The sequence below is a fragment of the Coenobita brevimanus genome, chromosome 66 (genome assembly GCF_032717465.1).
Source record: "Coenobita brevimanus isolate Jiangsu-jjx chromosome 66, ASM3271746v2, whole genome shotgun sequence".
In the NCBI taxonomy this organism is placed as follows: Eukaryota; Metazoa; Arthropoda; class Malacostraca; order Decapoda; family Coenobitidae; genus Coenobita; species Coenobita brevimanus.
The window spans coordinates 33760629-33782064 of NC_137019.1; the positions used below are offsets into that span (position 1 = coordinate 33760629).

The 21436-nt window shown below is 43.5% G+C and overlaps 1 protein-coding gene across 1 annotated transcript in view; it reads left to right on the forward strand.

The window, feature by feature from the left end:
• The window catches only part of LOC145405335 (putative inorganic phosphate cotransporter), a 360438-nt gene that overhangs the window by 26332 nt on the left and 312670 nt on the right, over nucleotides 1–21436 (forward strand). The window contains exon 4 of the mRNA XM_080276747.1: nucleotides 702–789. Within this exon, the coding sequence (XP_080132873.1) occupies nucleotides 702–789 (88 nt within the window). The remainder of the gene's footprint in view (nucleotides 1–701; nucleotides 790–21436) is intronic.

The window sequence follows — 21436 nt, forward strand, 5'->3', positions numbered from 1 at the left end:
TAATATGATTCGTGTATAATATTATACGAAATGGGACACACTTTTGACTGGTTGGTTACCAGGGCACGATAATGACAACCTTAAAGTCGTGTGCCGCGACTATAATACACCTTATTGTGTACAGTCTTGTATGGAGTCTCCTGTGCAAAGGATTTTTTAGTGTTGGGCAAAATTAATCATAGTCATAAGTGGATTCCGTAGGAAAAAAAGAAAACGAAGAACATAAAGATAGTTCACTAGGAAACATACAATTGATTAGCACCAGCAATTCTGTTTTAACAATGCATCTAAAACACTAGAGCTTAGTTTTTAATTATTAAAATGCCTTCAACAGTTCATATTTCCTCCTTTCTTGGAAATGTGACTTATCTTGTCCTTTGGCAACCTACACCAAAATTTGAAAACCTACTGCTTGGGTTAGTAGGATCATCCCATTAGATACAGAATTTACAGCTACTCTGACTTTAGATTTCCTTTAAACTGGTGGAAAGGCAAACAGAGAGGCAGGGATGCAGTGTCAGAAGCAAATTTGGGTAACCTTTGATGGTGCAGGCGATGATAAAAGTCACGAAAGGGCTCCGCTTGAACTGCTGATGGCAAAACTTAAGTAATGACGCTGCACCATGAAATGTTGTGGAATAGTCTTGACTCAGTTCTACCTTCGTTACCTTCTTTTTTCCACATGTGTTGTACTCCCCCAGGGCGTGGTCTACCCAGCCGTTCACTCCATGTTGGCTGCCTGGGTCCCACCTCATGAGAGAGGATCCTATTGTGCTATCGTTTTTTCAGGTGGGTCTTGACAAGTTGACAGCAAGTTCTCTCTCTCTCTCTCTCTCTCTCTCTCTCTCTCCAATATATATAGAGAGAGAGAGAGAGAGAGAGAGAGAGAGAGAGAGACAGACAGACAGACAGACAGACAGACAGACAGATAGAGACAGAGAGACAGGAAGACAGACAGACAGACAGATATATATATATATATATATATATATATATATATATATATATATATATAATATAAAACCGACATGACTTATTGTTCTTCATAGAAAAATAGGTTTTCTTTTTCCTAACGTTGTAGGAGGCAGTAACGTATGCACGATGACATATCCAGCAGCAATGGATGGCCAAAATAACTCATGATTATATGGTACGGACTCAGTTCTATCTGTTTTCTGACCACCACTAGTTGTTTCCACAGAGCTACAAAAGTTCTAAAATACATGCACAACATTATGTTATTTAATGACTTATTTAATCCCTGCTGGATGTTTTACAGTGATGTGCCATTGCTATGTCTTAGCCAAATATACAGCATTGCAGACGGTACCAGGGCACAACATAAATTCCTCCTCAGAGATGGCTTGCCCAGATTCTTTAGCCTATAATTCAAATGTGGTAAGGTTGGCCGTACTTCTGGCTGGTTCGCTCAGCGTGGCAACCGCTCATCTCGAAATCGAGTGAATGGTAGGTGTGTCACACATCTGGATTGGGAGGATAAGGAGAGTAGAGACGGGAAGTGTATTGAGCAAGAGGGATGAAGGCTGAGATAAAGTCACATACTAAGCAAAGTATAAAGACAGAGATATAAAATAATTAGTAATATACTACATTTGAACACTGACTCCTTCCTTGAATGGGTAAACATTTGTTTGATCTTCACCCTCCTAGCTTGGGTAAAAGAATCTCCATATTGGCATCAAACAGTTCTCTGTTCATACGGGGACTGACTTGATTTCCATCTTTCGCTTTCGCGCATCGAACATCTTTTATTATGCCAAGATGAAATCGTCCATACGATTCTAGTGTTATTTTAATATGGCTATTATTTATTAAGTCGGTAACGGAGTAATGAGTATTGTCTTTAGATTACCAAAACGTATGATAACATACTGCAACATGATGACAGTTGTCAAATGCCTTTTCCTTGGGGGAGAGGGGAGCACCTGACTTTTTTCTTTTTTTCACCTGCTGTGGAGGATGTGTCGTTGACAGTGCTGCGTGACTTCGAACGATTTATCTCTTTGATAAAGGAGCAATTTCATCAGGGCGTATACGTATGATTCTGAAATCCTCAATGCGCTGAGGCTGTTAAAGGTATACACAATTACAGTTGGTGATAATTTTAATAGTTTGTCATTAGAATACTGGCAAATCTGTCGGGTGAGCGAGATGTTAATCATCATGTCTTTCACACTGTTTCTTACCACTAGAGACTCGGTAGGAGAGTCTGAACAGCCTCCAAGTTGGTGTATCAAATGGATGTTTGCTAGGCATCACTCAAGTTCGGATAAAAATCAATGATCACCACTAGATAGCACTACGCCACTTAACTGCTTTTCATATTTTATGGCCCGCTTTTGAACATTTGTTATACTATACCTGCGCAAATGGTGCTTTATTAATAAGTAAAGATGTATAAAAATGTTCTTTTCCTTTATGCATCAGCAAGGCTAATTTCGAAGCATACAAAGATCACCAAAGATTTGCCACACGACGCTAGACGAATAACCACCGGCAGTGATTACGTATTTTGCCCTTGGTTTTCAAATTTGATAAAAGTATTGGTTCATTTAAAAGAATTTTTGTTCTTCCTGATAGCCATGATTGTAGTTATGTAGTTTCCATCGGGATATTATCTAGGTTTACCTCTGCATGTGGATTAGAAGAGAATTGTTATTCTTTTGAATATTCATAACGTTAAAGTAGACACTAATTGTTGAAATATGTCATCTCACTGACATTGTACAATGTTATACTTACCTAGTATTGCATTACTAGAGTATCGCAATGCTTATTGCAAAACATTCAGCTACAGTATCACAAAGATAAGGCTTGGGCAATGCAGGACTCTCTCTCTCTCTCTCTCTCTCTCTCTCTCTCACACACACACACACACACACACAAGAAATGACATTCAGAAAGGTTATGTAAAAGACTATATATTACGTATCACAGGCTAAATGGTAACCATATAAACTTGTATCTCTAAAAAAAACGACCTTTATAATGCTGGGGGAAAATTGTTGGACGTTGGACGGATGGATGGATGGATATAACTTTCACCAGAGTATTATATATATATATATATATATATATATATATATATATATATATATATATATATATATATATATATATATATATATATATATTGTATGGAGCAAACTGCAGCACCGGTCGAACAGGGCAATACTCCCAAGGTTGATGGAATGCTGACGACAGGAAGAGCTGGAGCTCCGGTTTCTTCAGCCCTCGGGACTAGCTCCTAAATCTGTGCTGAGCCTTTTCAGTGTTTCAGTAACATTGAGAGTAGGCCAGCATGATCTCCAATAGAAATTCCTCTGTCAACCCCAAACTACATGTACATTACACACTTCACTTCGGAGTCCCCGAGGGAGGGGACCATCAAAGACCCCATCATCCGACCCTCTCCCGGTGGCGACCCAGGGGGATGGCTTGAACCACTGTCTGACGCACTTCTTCTTCATTTCTTCGACATTACGGCATTTCCTCTAATTTTCTATCTGATGATCACTACCTCTCCTCCCCTTAACCTCACCTTCTTTTCCCAACTGATACTCAGCTGTTTGAAGCGACTGATACTACAACCTTCTCTGTATCCTCCAACTTTCTCTAGACTCATTTCAAAGCCAAATGTGGTTGTTGTGTATATGTACACAACGACATACCTTGCTCTCGTGTTCCTGAGCTTCATTCCTCTGAATTATCTACTCTCTGGCTTCTTCTTTCCTGTCATTCTCTGAATATATTTGTACTGTTTACTTATTCCTTAAGCCTGCTGAATAAGAAAAATTCTTTGACTATTACACTTGCAAGATGAAAAATATCTTATCCATTTCTCCTTTCTCTTAAATCTCCAATCTAGGAGATTTCAGTGTTCACCACCACCTTTGGTTCTCCTCTTCTTTCACTGATCCACCTAGGGAACAAGGCTTTATCATTTCTGTCTTTATTGACCTAAGACAGCTTGAACAGCACCTTACCGGTATCTTCAATTGATGTATTTTCTGCCATCACTGGCCCCAGTACCATTAAGGCCTATTAGATTGATGGGGTCACTCCTGTTGTCCTCAAGAACTGTGCTTCTGTGCTTACACCCTACCTAAGTAAACTCTCTCACCTTTGTCTATCAACTTGCATCTTTCCTTCTTGTTGGAAGTTTGCTCTCATTCAGCCTGCCAAAGAAGGAGGACCATTCCCGTCCCTCTGACTATCGCCCAATGGGAGCCTGCACAAATTGGAAAAAGATGCCACCGCTCGCCAGATAACTTAATGTAAAGTGCGAAAGTGGGGTCAACTTGAATTACCCTCTGTTATACAATTTTTGTTACTTTACTGATAACTGGATATTTATTGATTTATCTACATATTATACTAAAGAAAAAATGGCTTCTTTATCAAAATATAATAGAAACGGAAGGTTGCGTCCATCTCAGTTTTGAGACAACCTACATGCGAGTATTATGTTCCCTGAGTATTGATCACTGTCAAGTTTTTAGGCATTTAATGTACATTTGTAAGGAAAAATGGTAAATGGGTATAGCGAAATTGTATCTTACATAACAAATGAAGGAAATATGATACTTAAACAATCGAAGATCGTATGAACTCACTGAGCTCATATGGAGGTACTTTCTCATGGGTAGCGTGACGCAGTTCGTGTGCCCACCGCCAGGGGCCCAGGGCGGTGCTGATGATGTGTATACACGACACCTGACGCCCGCGCCTTTTGAAATCAGCTGATAAATACGGAAAATATAGTGCCGTGGTCGACTGCGCAGCTAAAATACATGTGGAAAAATGAACTGTAGCAGAACTGAGACGTTTTCTCAAAGCAGGAGCAATACCATTGTCATGGGGTTTTTAATGTATATTCAATATTAAAGGATAATTATTCAATAATACTGAGAGCAGGGACAATGAATTGATTGTGAAAATCAAGCAATGATTACTTTATGCCGGTTTGCTTCGTCGATTCTCTAAGGACGAGAATTTATAAACTTTCTCAACAGTACACAGCAGAGACTAATTCCTCACAATTGCTGTTTGTTAGTACTGTTAGCCTCTGGAGAAAGTGACTTCACCCCTGACAAGCAATAACTAATGCTATTCATGATAACAGATTCTTGCTGGTGCATTAACTCCTAGATGGCACAACGGATTTTAAGCTTAATACAACAGGACTCACCTAAGTACCAGTTATGAATAGCAAAGCGTTTATACAACTTGGAGCTATAAGTGAAATAAGCTTAATATGGAAAATAAAACACGAGTTTACATTACATTAAGCTCGAGAAAAAGAACTATTAAATTTATTGATTACGAAGAAATAAATTTACATTACTTTTCAAAATGAATTCAAAATAAGGAGATCGCACTCACTCGCTCACTCGAAAGCTAAACTCTTAAACCTAGGAAAAAAACGAAAAGAAAATACTGGTCAGAAAAGTGGACAAAGCGGATGACTGGGTGTCGTTACTGAGGAAGGACACTGCACATGCTGAGTCTCTCGCCTATCACACTAGGTGGAAATTCAGGAACTGGACAACGGCGGCACTGGTACGCTCTGGGCCCAACCTGCTTTCACAGCGCTCAAACCTTGACTGACTTCAAATCGTGGGAAAGAGGCGAGTGTCCAGCTGCATTGCTAACGGCTAAAATGAGCGAAACACGCCCATAATAAATCGCTCAGCGGAAGTGCTAATGTTTCACACAAAGACGATCATTTATGACACAGTGAAAAATTGTTCTTAAAACACTCCCGACCGGATGAATATGTAGCGGTTAAACTGAACGATAAACACTGGGATTCCACTAGAGTTTGCGGTTTCCCACAAAAGTTGATGTCACGAGCCGACTCGTGACAACCATGCCTTTAAAAATTTGGGTCACTGATCTCGCCCACGTAAGATTTCGGCCGTACAATTCTTACTATTATTAAGTGTATAATGGATAGAATCATGTCAGGATTTGCCAAATGAAAGATTACGATCTCTGGAAACTATGATAAATTTTTCCAACAACTGAGATTCATATCACTTGATAAAAATTTGCTGAATGCAAAAATATACAATAAGCTTTCATGGCTTTTAGTAAACTCTGTGGAGAACCTCTCAGCGTAAATCTCGTTAAGAGCATCAGTAAAATATCTAAGATGAAAATAATACTGGTATAATGCTTTATGCGTGAGTAATAATCCCGATAGGAATTTTTTAAAATGACGAGACACCAACTCTAGTGGGTAGTGACCCCATGCTATTTAGTGATCCGGCGAACACTGGCAACTTTCAGGAGTTTGCGGTGGCTCCCATTGTTTTAACATTCTGTTTTCGAGTCTATTCTTAACAAAAAAAAAAAAAAAAACTTTCTATCATAACCTTCTTTCTGATCGTCAGTGTACTGTAGGTTCTGCCAGGGACGCTCCACAGGCGATCTTCTCATCTATCTTTCAGTCTCCTGGTCATCCTCCTTTCGGGACTTTGGCGAAAGCTATGCCACTGCAGTCATGAAATCTCAAAGGCTTTCGATAGAGTCTGGCATAACTACTTAATTTCCAAACGGTCCTCATATCGTTTCTATCCTTCTGTCTGTGCTTTCATCTCCAGTTTCCTTTCTGGCCGTTCTATAGCTGCTGTTGTAGATGGCCACCTTTCTTCTCCTTGACCTATCAATTGTGGTGTTCCTCAGGGTTGTCCTATCACCAACTCTCTTCCTTTTACTCATCAATGACCTAAGCTGCACATCTAACCCAACACACTCATACACTGATGACTCCACCCTTCACCTTTCCTTTCGCTTCCTGTAGTGTCCATCTCGGCAGTTACTTTAACAAAGGATTAGGCTATGGCACACTTAATGTCTGACTTGGCTCATTTCTCTGATTGAGGTAAGAATAATCTTGCTGTTTTTAATGCATCAAAAATTCACTTCTTATATCTATCATCCCTACAAAAACTTCCACAGGAGTGCCTTCTAATTTATAATAATATCCAGCTCAATTCTACATCATCTTTTAACATGCATGAAGTTTCATTATCTCTCGGGGTTTATCGTGGAAAGAACACATTTCCTCTCATGTAAAATCTGCTTCCAATAAATTAGGTGTGCTAAGCCAAATTCGTGCCTTCTTTACCCCTGCACATTTGTTGACTTTATACTCGGGCTTGATTCACTCTTGTTTAGAGTACAACTCTTGTGAGTGGGAAGGCTCCTCACATACAGCTCTTCTCAACAAGGTGGAATCAAAGGCTTTTCGTCTCGTTAACTCTCCTTCTCTTACTGGGTGCCTTTAACCTCTGTCTCTTCACCGCACTGTTGCATTTTTATCTTCTTTCTATCGCTACTTAAATGATCACTGCTCCTCTGAACTGTCTGCTTCCATCCCTCCACCACTATGATGAGAATGTAGCATCCATCTAGCAACAAACACTCATCCCTTTTCTGTCCAACTCTTTCATGCAAAAGTTAACCGATACTCTCAGTCCTTCATGTATGGAACAGGTTAACTCTGGAACTGTCTTTCCCTCTGTCTGTATTCCCCACTGCCTATGATTTCCAGTCTTTCAAACAGTGTGTCCAGGCATCTCGAAATGAACGGGTCTTGACTCTGGCTCTATGTTATCTTGTTTTGCTTTTTTATTGTACACGACAATTTGCAGGCACTTGGCCTGGTTTCTTCTTCCTTAAATATACTGTATATATATATATATATATATATATATATATATATATATATATATATATATATATATATATATATATATATATATTTGTAGTAAATCCTCGTATTTGGACGCGTTTTACTTCGACGCCTCGTTTTTCGTGCAAGAAGAAAGTTTCCAAGTTGTCTCACAATTCGCGAATTTCCCTACAATTCGATGCTCCCAGCCAGCAGCCAACACTCAGCAGACGATGCGTACTAATGCTCGGTCTAGGCACTGTCAATTTTTCTATGTAACAATTTTCCAGGATCTTTATACAGCAGGTCCAGCGGGGCGGTAGACACACGTGAGTTTGTTATCGTTTATGATCGTTACGTACGAACTTCAGCCGTGTTGTGCTACTATTGCTTAACAAAGAATCGTTACATGTTTCTCGTAACACTATTTATTTTTGTTTTGATGGACAAATACCTGAAATGAATGTAAAATAAAGCTTATCGATATTTAAGGAAGGAAAGAATAATAACCGTCCCGATACAGAGATGGTAGACTCAGCCCACCAATCTCTGATTCTACTTGACTATATTACAGCCTCTCTTCCTTGTAGCAGTAAGTAAAATAATGTTGTTATAATTTCTCCCTTCTTTTTAGTGACAAAGAGGGCACATAAAATGACCAGGGTTTAGTTGACCTACTTTGATGTCAAAAATTAAATAAGCTGGTGAAAAATGGCAGCTTTTCCTTGGTTAGTGACATCTGGAACTAGCCCATCCACTCTCAACACACCTTCACTAGCCACTCAAGCCAGTCTTCACTTTATTTCTGGTAAGGATTTTTGGTGCTGCAGCTCTTTATAACAGTTTTAATGTCTTTTCAGGCACGTGTTTATTGTGTTATGCTGTTTTAGCAGTAGCAGACACTCTTTATTTAATTTTGGGTAGGGCCTGTTTGGTGTTGTAGTACTTTCTGATAGGTGTACCCCCTCCACAATATGTCTACCCCCGATGTATATATGTCCCCCCCCCAATGCATACATGCCCTCACTAAATTTGCTAGGTCAGCATGCTTTCCCACGCCTGAAGACGGCGTTATTGCATCAGTTCTTAGCAGACAGCCGAGAAGGGCAGACTGTTTTACTGTAAGCTTGTAATAAACTCCTTATCTAGCTGTTTGTACACGGAGTTTCTATCACCAAAGTATTGCAAGTTACATTTGGTAGCAGCGGTGTTTCGAACCATCACATTCTGACCGCCTCCTTGGATTTTTAGTGATACAACAAGATACACGACGACTCGCATCTGCCAGCCTCGCCCCTCCTCCGTGCCTCTAGTGGTGTCATACCTTGGCTGTGCTTTTCGAGTGTCCCATTTTTCTCACCAGTGCTCACCTCTCAAACAACCGCACCCATACGCCTTGTTCCTGACCGCACGTGTCACCGTCGCCGACCCACGCACCTGTTGCACCTGTTCCCAGCACCTGTTCCGAACTCATCATAGCTCCTGCCCCCATGGTGCCACTTATCACTGTCTGCCCACTGCCTGCCCACCACCATTCCCTGCATTTGCCACTCACCAGCTCTACACCTGCCTTGCGCCGACATCTGCCCTCCCCACCCACCACCGGCCTCCCCCGTCGCCTGCATCTGGTCTGCATTACGGAGCCTCCTAGGACCGCCACTCCCTGCTGGTGATTCATCGCGGCGTCTCTTCTCCTCTCCACCCAGCTGTCTCTCCACCGCCGCCCCGCCCCGTCGCCCCGCCCCGCCCCGCCCCGCCCCAGCCCAGCTACGCCCAGCCACCCTGCGCATCATACATCTCGACACTCCCGTTTCTACTCTGTAACTATAGTATATCTTTCCTTTCTATAGAGATTATCCTCGATTTTCTCTACAGATTGGTTATTGTAAATATTCCATCTCATTTTCATTACCCCGTTTTCATCTTCACCTACGTTATTTATCCTCCATCTCATCCTTCGCATTTTATTTAAACCATCCATGCCCGCACCTTCATTCATTTTCACACCTAGTGTATTCCATTCTCTCATTGTTATTTATACATTTCCACCTACGTATCTATCTTCATCCTTTCATCTTCCATTGCCGCATTAAATGTCATACTTTCCACGTCAACCGCTTACCACCAGCCCTCTCGACCCGGAACCATCACCTGCTCATACCCCGTCTGCCGACTCTAACACAATCACTCATTTACGAAGTGGCAAAGAGTACCACCGCCCTGTACCTGAGACTCCCGTTTCAATTCCCGCAGAATCACTTCCCACCCGTCCTACCCTCGTAAATCCAGATACCTCCTCCTCTACTCCTGCCTCTACACTCCCTTCTTCTTCCTCTACTCCTTCCCCTGTCGTTCCCTCTCCTGCCTCCCTTCATACCCCGTCTTGCTCGCCCTTAACTGCCACTACCTTCTCTCTCTCCCACACCTCTCCTGCCGCCGCTTCTACACTTCCAGCCATGGCCAACCCTCAACAGGCTATCTATCTCGACGATGCCAATCGTCCCAAATTTACCGGCCAGGACCCAACTTGGTCTGTCTATGATTTCCTTAGAGAAGTCAAAACAGAAATAAACAATAGACAAATTACCGGGGAATCGCTCAAAGTAGCTTACCTCCTCGGTTGCTTGCACCACGGTAAATCAGACATCGGATCCGCGATCCGTGCAGGACATTTCGATAGCATTCGTACCTTTGCTGATTTTCGTACGGAACTCATCAGCCTTTTTGCCAGCATTCAAATACCGCATCTCTCATGGGATTCATTAATCTCCTAAACCAACTCGATGAGGACTTGCGCATCCCAGCACAATATGCCAAGCTCCGCGAAGCTGCCGCCGCCATGAAAGCAACTAGTAGCGAGATGCTCCAATTACTGGTAGGCACGAAATGGTTAGAAGACAAGAATGGCGTTCCAATGTTTTCACTCACCAACTTTACTGACTTAATTGGTTACCTCAGATTCCTTCACTGGCTTACTCCTAAACACCGAGAGCTAGCCTTGGAAATCGGTTTCAATCCAGGAGATAAAATTATTCAGGTCACTAAAGCCATTCATGAAAGAACAGGTTTGAACTACATGCGTCAGGGCACCACCCAACCCTTGGCCTCCTCAGTCTGTCACACCTCCAATACCCCAGACCAATCTCGCTCCCGTCCCACCACACGCGGCAGACCTGCCACACATCGTTCTCCTACCGCAGGTCGTGATCAATCTAGCGCCCGACAAAACAGACAATCTTCGATTTTTTGCTGGTACTGTGGTCATCCTGGACATCAAGCATCCAGTTGCGACCGTACATACAGATGTCCTCACTCCCAAACCAGACAGCATACGCCTTCCTGCTCACGTCGTCCAGACTGCAAATACCACAAATCAAGCACGACTCACACCACTGAGGAATGTCGTTACCTCAACCGCCCACAGTCGGGGGAAGCGCCGCGCCCGTATCGGACCAATATTACGTAGAACCAGAAACCCAGCTCCCCATCCGCCATGTAGGTCCCATAACATCCTCGGGATTAGTCATTCTCGGAAGCAGTCATGACATACCAACGTCATTCTTCTTGGACACAGGATCTATAGTAAATCTCATCTCCGAAAATTCCTTACAAATTATTCAACATCACAACCACGTCAGTTTCCTAGAACCACCAGACATTCGCCTATGTGGTGTTAATGGCTCAGAGTTTAAGGTTAAGGGAAGAGTCACCCTTGAAGTCAAACTCCACAGAGATTTGCCCCCTATCCCCATTGAATTTCATGTCAATAATGACTTGCAGTATCCCGCAGATGCCCTTATTGGTTTCTCCACCATGGCACAACACTCCATTGCATTATTACCTGCTTGTGGTAGTATAGACATTTCTGGATTCCCAGTTTCCACTATGGAATGTCCCCGTCCTGTTCTTACGATCAAATCAGTCCTTCAATTACCTCTGTCCCTATCACTACCAAAAAGTCCAACCCAGCCCAAACCACCACTATCATCATCTGAGAATACAGAGATCATTCCTTTACTGACTGCGAGCAAGGACATAAATTCCTCAATGTCTCCTGATACATCATCTCAGCCTTCGAACATGGCTCTTACATCCTCTCCCGACAACACTATCGCTGACTCAGACATGTCTCAGTTACCTATCTCACACAGTCTGAATGATCTTCTTCAACAGGCAGAGACGAAACGTGCAGTAACGAATACGTGCACAATTTTGTTACTGCATGAGTTCACCAAAGTCTCTGTTTGTGTTGCTGGTGCGAAAGAAGGAGTGGATGTACTAACCCTACCTGAGACGTGTTGTGTGAATGGCTTGACTTATGAGTCAGCGTAGTGTACAGTCTTAGAGTACAGTTTATGCTACCTGTACTTGCTCAATGTCACAAATGCTCCACTAAAACTTAAAAGTGGTGTAAAGATTGGAGACTTCCTAGTATACCCAGCGGCCGTAAAGGTGTGCCAGGATTCCTCAATTCCTACTATTCAGACTGATGATACGCCAATCGGTGTATGTACTATTAACTCTACGGGATCTGCGCCGACGCATTCACCCGATATGTTCTCACATCTCACTTGCACAGATTTCCCAGAAAATACGCCTCAACTCCTCGACCTTCTGACCTCATACATAAACGTGGTTGCCTTACCCGGTGAACCGATGGGTAGAACAGACCTTGTCAAACATACGATTGAACTACTCCCAGGAACTCAGCCGATTTACATACCAGCGTATCGATTGCCTCACAGCCAGAGAAAGCAAACAGATCAAATGGTACAGAACATGTTAGACCAGGACATTATTGAACCCTCCGTCAGTCCATGGAATAGCCCACTTTTCTTAGTACCAAAGAAGGACGGCAACTTTAGACCAGTAGTCGACTATCGTAAGGTCAATTCTGTCACCGTTCCAGACCGTTTCCCGTTACCTGTCCTCACTGATTTGCTAGAATCCCATGGTGAAAATAACGTAGTCTTTTCATCTTTAGACCTCCTCAGCGGGTACTGGCAGGTCGAAATGGAAGAGTCCTCTCGCCCAGTTACAGCCTTTAGCACCCCTTCCGGACATTTTCAGTTTAAGAGACTCCCTTTTGGTCTGAGAAATGCTCCCTCCGTGTTCATGTGACTTATCCATTCAGTCTTCAGCGGTATGATGGGACACTCTCTTTTTGCTTACCTAGATGATATCATTGTTGTGAGTAAATCCATCCCTGATTATTTTACCAAACTCCAGCAAGTCTTTGAACGCCTCCAGCTTGCAGGCCTGAAAATCAGTCTCAGTAAATGTGATTTCCTGCGAAAGAAAATCAAATTCCTAGGCCATGTCGTAGATGCACAAGGCATTCATACTAATGAGGATAAAACTAAGGCGATCATTAACTTCCCAGAACCTACCACTACCGACGCTGTACGAAGTTTCCTGGGCCTCAGTGGCTATTATCGTCGCTACATCCGGAGTTATGCACAGATCGCCGCTCCTCTGACCCACTTACTCAAGCAGAATGTGCCCATTGTTTGGACTAAGGACCAGTCACAGGCTTTCCAAAAGCTAAAGACAGCTCTTGTAAATGCCCCTATTCTAGCGTTCCCTGATTATACCACACCCTTCCTTCTCTGCACAGACGCCTCAGGCACTGGACTTGGTGCCGTTTTGATGCAACTCGATGAAGCATCAAGGAAGCGCGTAATAGCATATGCTAGTCGCACCCTTACAACCGCTGAATGTAACTACAGTGTCACAGATCTCGAAGTGCTAGCGGTAATCTGGTCCTTGAAACATTTCAGAGATATAGTCTATGGTTATCCAGTGCATATCCAAACAGACCACCTTCCACTATGTGATTTGTTCAAGAATCGCAACCTAACAGGTAGGTTAGCTAGATGGTCTGTCATCATCCAGGACTTTAATCCCACTTTTCAATATGTACCAGGCAAGTTGAATGTAGTCGCAGACGCACTCTCACGTCACGTAGCAGCAGCTATAACATCACTGCAGCCTGAAGTAACTGAAAACACTACACTAACGTCAGAAGTTGTTCGAAACTTTCAGCGCCAAGACCCCATGTGGTCCAAAGTCATTTATTTCCTAGAATCTGGCGATGCCTCGACCTTACCTACTCTGCCAGTATCACTAGATGAGTTCATGCTAGATGATGATCTCTTGTACAGGAAAACACTGCTAACAGGCAAAGATATGCCCAATCGCGAAGTACGCCAACTTGTTGTCCCCACTGCCCTGATACCAAAGGTTCTTCATATTGTTCATAATACTCCTCAAGCTTCCCATCCAGGTAAAGACCGATGCTTGCGCCAAGCACGTCTCAAATACTATTGGCCAACCATGCACCGTGATATCAATGCCCACTGTGACTCTTGCCTCTCCTGCCACGGCCACAAAGGATCACCCCAGCACCTCTCTTACAATACCCAATCCCATCACGACCATGGGAAACTGTCTCAATCGATCTCTTAAAACTTCCTCTCACAGAATCTGGTGCTGAGTACTTGTTCGTAGCGGTCGACCACTTCTCCCGCTACTGTGTCCTCGTACCCCTCTCCGACAAGACCGCGAAGAGCGTTGCACGTGCCCTTGTAGATCACGTAATTTGCCCGTTCAGTACCCATCATACCATTCTTACTGACAACGGTACAGAATTCAACAATAGCATTCTCAATGAGATCTGTCGCCACTTTCATATCAGTAAGTGCAATGTCGTGCCTAACCATCCGGCTCCCAATGGCCTTGTAGAACGCCACAACCGAAAAATCTTAGAGTGCCTCAGACATCTAGGCTCCCATAGTTCGTCCTGGGATGACTGGATTCCCCAAGTGGCATCCTCCATCAATAGCTCCATCAATGCATCCATTGCTGAATCTCCCTTCTTCGTCCTCTTTGGTTTTGACAAGGACCTCCCATACTCTCTCTTATCCTCAAAGCCAGAACCCATCTACAACATGGATGATTATGTTAAACTAAAATTGGCCAACTTCCAGACAATCCACCAGTATGTCCAATCCACTTTGGCTTCCTCTCAGGAGGACATGCTGCAGTGCCAACGTAAGTCCGCCTCTCCTATCACTATCAATGTAGGCGATCTTGTCTTTGCTCATTCCCATACGCGTTCCTCCAAGTTGGATGACAAATTTACAGGGCCCCACCGAGTCCTCACTCAACAAGGCAACAAATTTCACCTCCAGGACCTGTCCACTAAGGACACCAGATGGGTCCACGTCGATGACTTAAGGTGAGCACCCTGTGGCCTCGTGTTGGAAGAGTCACTTCCACAACCTCCTGTCCCCTCTTCCCCTCCTCCCATCCCTCAGTCTACTTTGTCTCCACCTATCCCTCAGTCTCCTTCATCTCCATCTCCACCTGCTCATTCATCAATCAATCAATATCGGTCCAAACTGCGCTCTGCCCATCAACCTCTTCACGACCTCCCCCATTAACTCTACCCTGATTTTCTAGGTACGATGTTAGCGATCTCCCTGCTGGCAGTGCTGACCCTCCTGGGGTCTGGGTCAGGTCAGGACGATGGTGGAGTACGTCCCGGGGCCTTGGTCGGCTCGGGAGGCGAGGTAATGCTTATCGACGACATCGCCTCCTTGCGCTACGATCTTGCGCCCCTGGCCGACGTAGCCATTGCCCTACCTGCCTACGCACACCAGCTCCACGGAATCAGGAACCATCTCACGGCCCTCATGGGGACACACAACCCAAATGAGTATCTCTATAACCTTTTCCTCCCACTCTCCTGGCAATTGCAATACATCAGTAACAGATTCCCTGAAACCCAACTCATTGAAGTCACGTCCACTCTACCCAATTTCACCGATATCTTACAACGCCACCTTTCAGATCTCAAAGTTATCTCTCAGTTCTTCTACCTCAAAATGAACATGGATAATCTCCAACTGGCCTTTGACTCTCTCCTGTCTCAAGTCTCTACCTTGGTTCGTATCCTGGTCGATGCTATCAATGGACGTGTCACTGCCGACTTAGTACCTGTCTCAGCTCTCCGTTCTGTCCTGGAATGGGCTCACTCCACCTTCGGTCTCTCCCCAGTCCTCCCTTACTCCTCCCTTGAATATTATTATCCTGTTCTCGAAGCCATTCTTCTCACTACATACGTCGTCGTCCATATTCCTCTCCGTTCTGCCATAACCTTTAACCTTTTCCACATCATTCCCTTCCCTTTCCGCCTCAACAACTCCTTGTTACAGGTATCTGTTCCTTCAGAATATTTCCTCCTCTCCCATGATCATCTTTCCGTTGCCTTCCTTTCTTCCACAGACCTCCAGCAATGTTCCTCCCTTACTCCGACCTCTCGTCTCTGTGCTGCCCACCTTTTTGCTATCTTCCCTAGCAGTGCTACACCCTGTGAGTCTGCTTTAGTTCACAACCATTCCATCTACTCGGCCTGTTCTTTTGTCCCAGCTCCTGACCTCCCGGTCCACCATGCTCACCTCAACCATGTCCAGTATTTCTTCTTTGCTATTCCCATCTCTGTCACAATCATGTGTCCTGGTTCTTCCGTTCGCTTCGTCCCCGCTAGTGGTCTCTACAAAGCACCTGACTATTGTACCGTCAAATCAGAGTCCGTCATCACTTACGCCACTCGCTATCACCAAGCTGTTCGTAAACACTCCTATGACATCTTTCAACCAATCGACATGCCTTCAACCCTACCTTCTGCCAACATTACCATCACCTCCCCTCACTTGCGCATGCTCACCTTCCTTAATGACAGTGATTTCATTATGGATCAATTTTCTCTGGCCTTCAGCCGTTCATGGGTTCATCCAACAGTTGTGTTTCCCCCTGTGGTTATCGCTTTCATAGGTTTTCTACTTATCATCTGTGCAGTGCATTGTTGTGTCAGAAAAATGGAACGTCGACTCCAGGAAAGCAGAGTCGCTACAGGCATAGTACGCCCTACACACGACGTAGAAACTCCCCGTACTTAGTGCCCTCACATTCAGTGACTACCATTGCCATCTAACACTTAACCAAACTGTGAACAGCACTCTGCCTACTAGAAAATGATGGTATTTCTTTCATGTATTACTGAGTGACAGTGTATCCTACAGAAAATACAAAAAAAAAAAAAAATGAAGGAAGAACAACCATAGAACTCTCATATCTACTCATTGTTTATCATGTATCAAACTATTATTGTGTAATTCCCATTATGTTTATATATACCTTCGACCCTTACTGAATTTGTACCTATTAATCCTTGTATATCTCATCTGTATATATCGTTCTAATTCCCTCCCCTCAACATGGCCATGTCTCCCCTACTGCCCCTGTATCATACTTATCCCTTGTACAAACCTCCCGGTCCTGCCTTACTACTATAATCAAACACCATTTAACTCCCGGTGTCAGGAGACACCATCTCAGCTACCCGGGGGAGTAGTGTACCCCCTCCACAATATGTCTACCCCCGATGTATATATGTCCCCCCCCAATGCATACATGCCCCCACTAAACTTGCTAGGTCAGCATGCTTTCCCACGCCTGAAGACGGCGTTATTGCATCAGTTCTTAGCAGACGGCCGAGAAGGGCAGACTGTTTTACTGTGAGCTTGTAATAAACTCCTTATCTAGCTGTTTGTACACGGAGTTTCTATCACCAAAGTATTGCAAGTTACATAGGGTAGGTAGGCTACGTGTCCTACCGGAACACTCATCTATTTTTCCCATTGATTCTTAACTTCACACTTTGACGTTTCACGGTTCGCGAGGTTTTAGCAGAGCATCCAAGCGGTGAAAAACGAGGATTTACTATATATATATATATATATATATATATATATATATATATATATATATATATATATATATATTACTGTAAAATAAAGATATAATCCGATCACAGTATATGAGCTATCCTAATCAATACAGTCAATGATCTAAAGTGCATTTTGAATTTACATGTTTCTTACCCTGTTGTACGATGCATCGCAGTCATTTACAAATGTGAGGACTGGCTAGGTAAATAGAAATGGTAGTATAATGTCTTCACAGTACAAAACTTGTCATACAACATGTTGATAAAATATTAAATATCATACATCATCATCATTCGTATGTAATTACCTACAGTATAAAGGATATGGGCCCAAACCATTTCAATATAGTTCTAATACAGTAAGTGGATTTTATGTACAAAAAATATTTTAACCTGATCTTCAGTATATATCACAGATGGTTACAAGTGTCAAATCTGGTGCTGTACAACAGAAATCACCTATGCTTATCAAAAATATTTTAGTTCAAATACAATTTTACGTATATCAGGTATTTACTATACATGCAGTGACTCAATCGGTAGAGAGGTTTTCTGTAGTCCTAACGGACCCAAGTTCAAATCCCGGCTGGGGCAGGGAACAGTTGTAGGAGTTGAATTTCACTAAATCAGGCTTTACTGATCTACCAGAAGACCCGCCGACATGTCGTACAAATACTCCAGCTAATACCAATACAGCAGTCTTGTATGAGACAGCCCTAGCATGTATTCAATGTGGACGGTGGGTGTTAGCGCCGAAGTCTTGACATGAAGAGGTGTATGGTATGTAGGAGGACTGCTGGGCCTTGATAGCAGGCTGTGAAGCCTATGCCCAGTGTAGCACACACACACACACACACACACACACACACACACACACACACACACACACACACAAAACATGCATAATGCTCCTTAACCTATATTATCTATCACAGTTGATTGCAAATGTTGTATTTGGTGTTTCACATATGTCAGTCACAGTAATGTATGTACTACTCTCACTTCATTTTCTTTTCTTTATTTGGAGATTGTTTTTGGCTGACATTTTCATTATATATACAAATATGTCAATAATGATTTGGCAACATTGTGGCATTCTTGGAGATATTATATTAAATGAAAATTTTGTCTAGTACATCACTGTTTTCCATACTGAGGAGCATCTCAAGATTAATTCAACCCTGGTCTTGAAAATTGCTTTTGCTTTTGAATGGAGATCTAGTACAACAGTAGATGGATACACTAGAATTACTCTCATATAACTAATGGAAACGACAAAAGAAGGTATTTTCAGATAGTTGCAGTTTTCTTTCTTGCATATACGGATGTAATGTCAACAGTTAACATTATAACAGTAATTTTTCCACAAGTCTTAGCCACATACACACAACATTAAATCCCCCAGCAGGTATAGTATACTGTATCTTAGCTGAAATACAGGCAAGGAAAAAAGGAAAGTGTGAAAGTTAGAGGGCTAAATTCAAGGTCCAGCATCTAACCTACCATATTTCCATTTCATTTGCGAAAATATCCGGTATCCTCACGCTGTCTCTTTCAGTTCATGTTTTGGTGTAACAACTTGTTACCTCCCCGTCCCACATTACCACAGGCTCCAACAGCAGTAGTACAGTACAGGGAGGACGTTGCCCAGTGAGTTGTTCTTCCTATGGTCAGTCCTTAGGTGTACAATACACAGAATCAGCTCAGGCGTCATAAATAAACACTGGCTTCTAAAGTTCACCGTCTTTATTTTTCAAACTTCCAACTTCACTTCACTATTCTCACAAGCACTATAGCTATACAAACTTTACTAACTGCAATTACACTTGGAACTTGACAACACTATTTTCACAAGTTCTGATGATAAACTTCACTGACACTGCACAACACTCAAACTCAACTGAAAACCGACAAAACTCGCTCTAGTCCCTTCCCCATCCTTATATAAGCATGCACTGTATTAGAATGATCTACTTCTCCACAGTTCTGATGTATTCCAGAGAGGGAAGGCACAGTTACCAACTCGGAGACTACCAAAACATGCCAGTTTTCTGTAGCTCTTGTGGCATCCCCAAACGACAGAAAAACTGATCAACCAACACCTGAGCAACAGTCGGAGCCTCTTGATCAGCGATGGCATAAGCTTCTGGCCACCTTGTGAAGTAGTCCATCGCAACACATATATACCGGTTTCCTCTTTCAGTGAGTGGCAGAGGTCAAGTAATGTCCACAGCGACTCTTTCCATCGGTGTACCCACTTGGTACAGCTGGAGAGGGGCGCAACCACGTTTCTCGGGTCCCTTCTTGGCACGACACACATCATAGGCCTGCCACCTCTCTTCATCAACCTGGCACATGCCAGTCCAGTGGAACCTCTGTTGTAGCCGGATTAGATTTTTCTTCACTCTCAGGTGCTAACTAGCTATCTGGTTATGGGACTCATCCAAGATCTCAGACCTCATCTTCTTCAGAACCACCATTTGCCAATACTTGCTGATGGCATTGGGTGTCTCATACTGATGCTCCAGTAATCTGTTGTTCAAACGAAGATGGTCCCACTGACACCAGTAGCTCTTGGTCGAAGGGCTTAACCTGAAAACTTCATCCCAGTGCAGCCACTCTACAGTATCACTGGTTGTATATCTGCATCCTCTATCTGCATCCTTATTTGGTCTTCTTCATCTGAAGTTGGCCCTGTCACTGCAGTATGGCTGCATTTCTTACTATGATCTTTACCAGAACCACTGCTGATGCCCAAGGACAGCTGGACTTTTCTATTATCCCTTGACTTTGGAGACTCTCCATCACCTCCATTTCTTGCCGTTGGGTTGGAGCCATCCTCCGCACTAGCTGTTTAATTGAGCGGTGATCCCCAGTGCCTATACAATGCTCCACCAGATTATTGCACCCCAGGTCTAGGTCTCCGGTGGAAAAGACATCAACAAACTTCATCAGCAGCTGCCTCAACTTCAGCGCTTGTGAGCCATCCAGGCATTGGCAACCCCTTGAGAAAAGGTCTTGTAAGTGCCCCGGCAGATACCTATCTTCTTTGACTACACTCCTTTTACAGGCCTTCCTCTAATACCATTCAGGGTCCACCGCCTGGCACAGTCCCAGAATTTCTCCCTCGTTGATTTTCTGTAGGTCACGGGAGAAACTGGCCACCACAACCGGTACTTCACCTGCACCTGTTTCCACCAGAGTTCTCCCCACCATCACTCCGGCCTTTGTCTTGCACTGTACATCAGGTTCCACCACCCCTAGACAGCTGTCAAAAGAGCCGCTCACCTTACGCTGGAGCAACAGTTCTGATTTGGGGGATATCACTGTAGTGCGGAATTCCCTCACCTCACCACCAGAACTGGTACGTTTCATTCCCGTGACGGGAACCGACCTTCCTCGAACCTACAGCTTCATGGAGCAGAAGTCCAGCTCACATCCTATGGACATCAGATAGTGCAGACCCAGAAGGAAAGGATCCTCCATGTTCGCCATCTTAATTGAAAGAGTAGCCTTTTGACTTGCCACTTCAGTCTGGACATCTGCGTTGTGCCCAGTTACGCCACACAGTTGTGCTGATGACTCAGGCAGATACTGATGATGTAGCATATCAGGCCTTACAAAAGTCTGCTCTGAGGCCGAATCAGTCACCAGGGAACACATTTTTCCATCTATCCTTCCCTCTATTTGTAAACTGTCGATTGCCGTTCTCTTGCATTTTCTCGGTGGTGGGGCGACTTAGGAAAAGCCAGCTGCTGGTTGACCCTTAACACCAGCCTCCATTAGTTTTCTGCTTCTTTCTGGTCTTCTGCAGCCTTATTCTTATCATCCTTTTTCTTCTTCTGACACTCAGAACTGAAATGTCCCACCTCACAATATGTCCAACATGCTTTTATTACGATTGAAGATTTCCTTGCACTGCTCTGTTCTTGCTCCTTCTT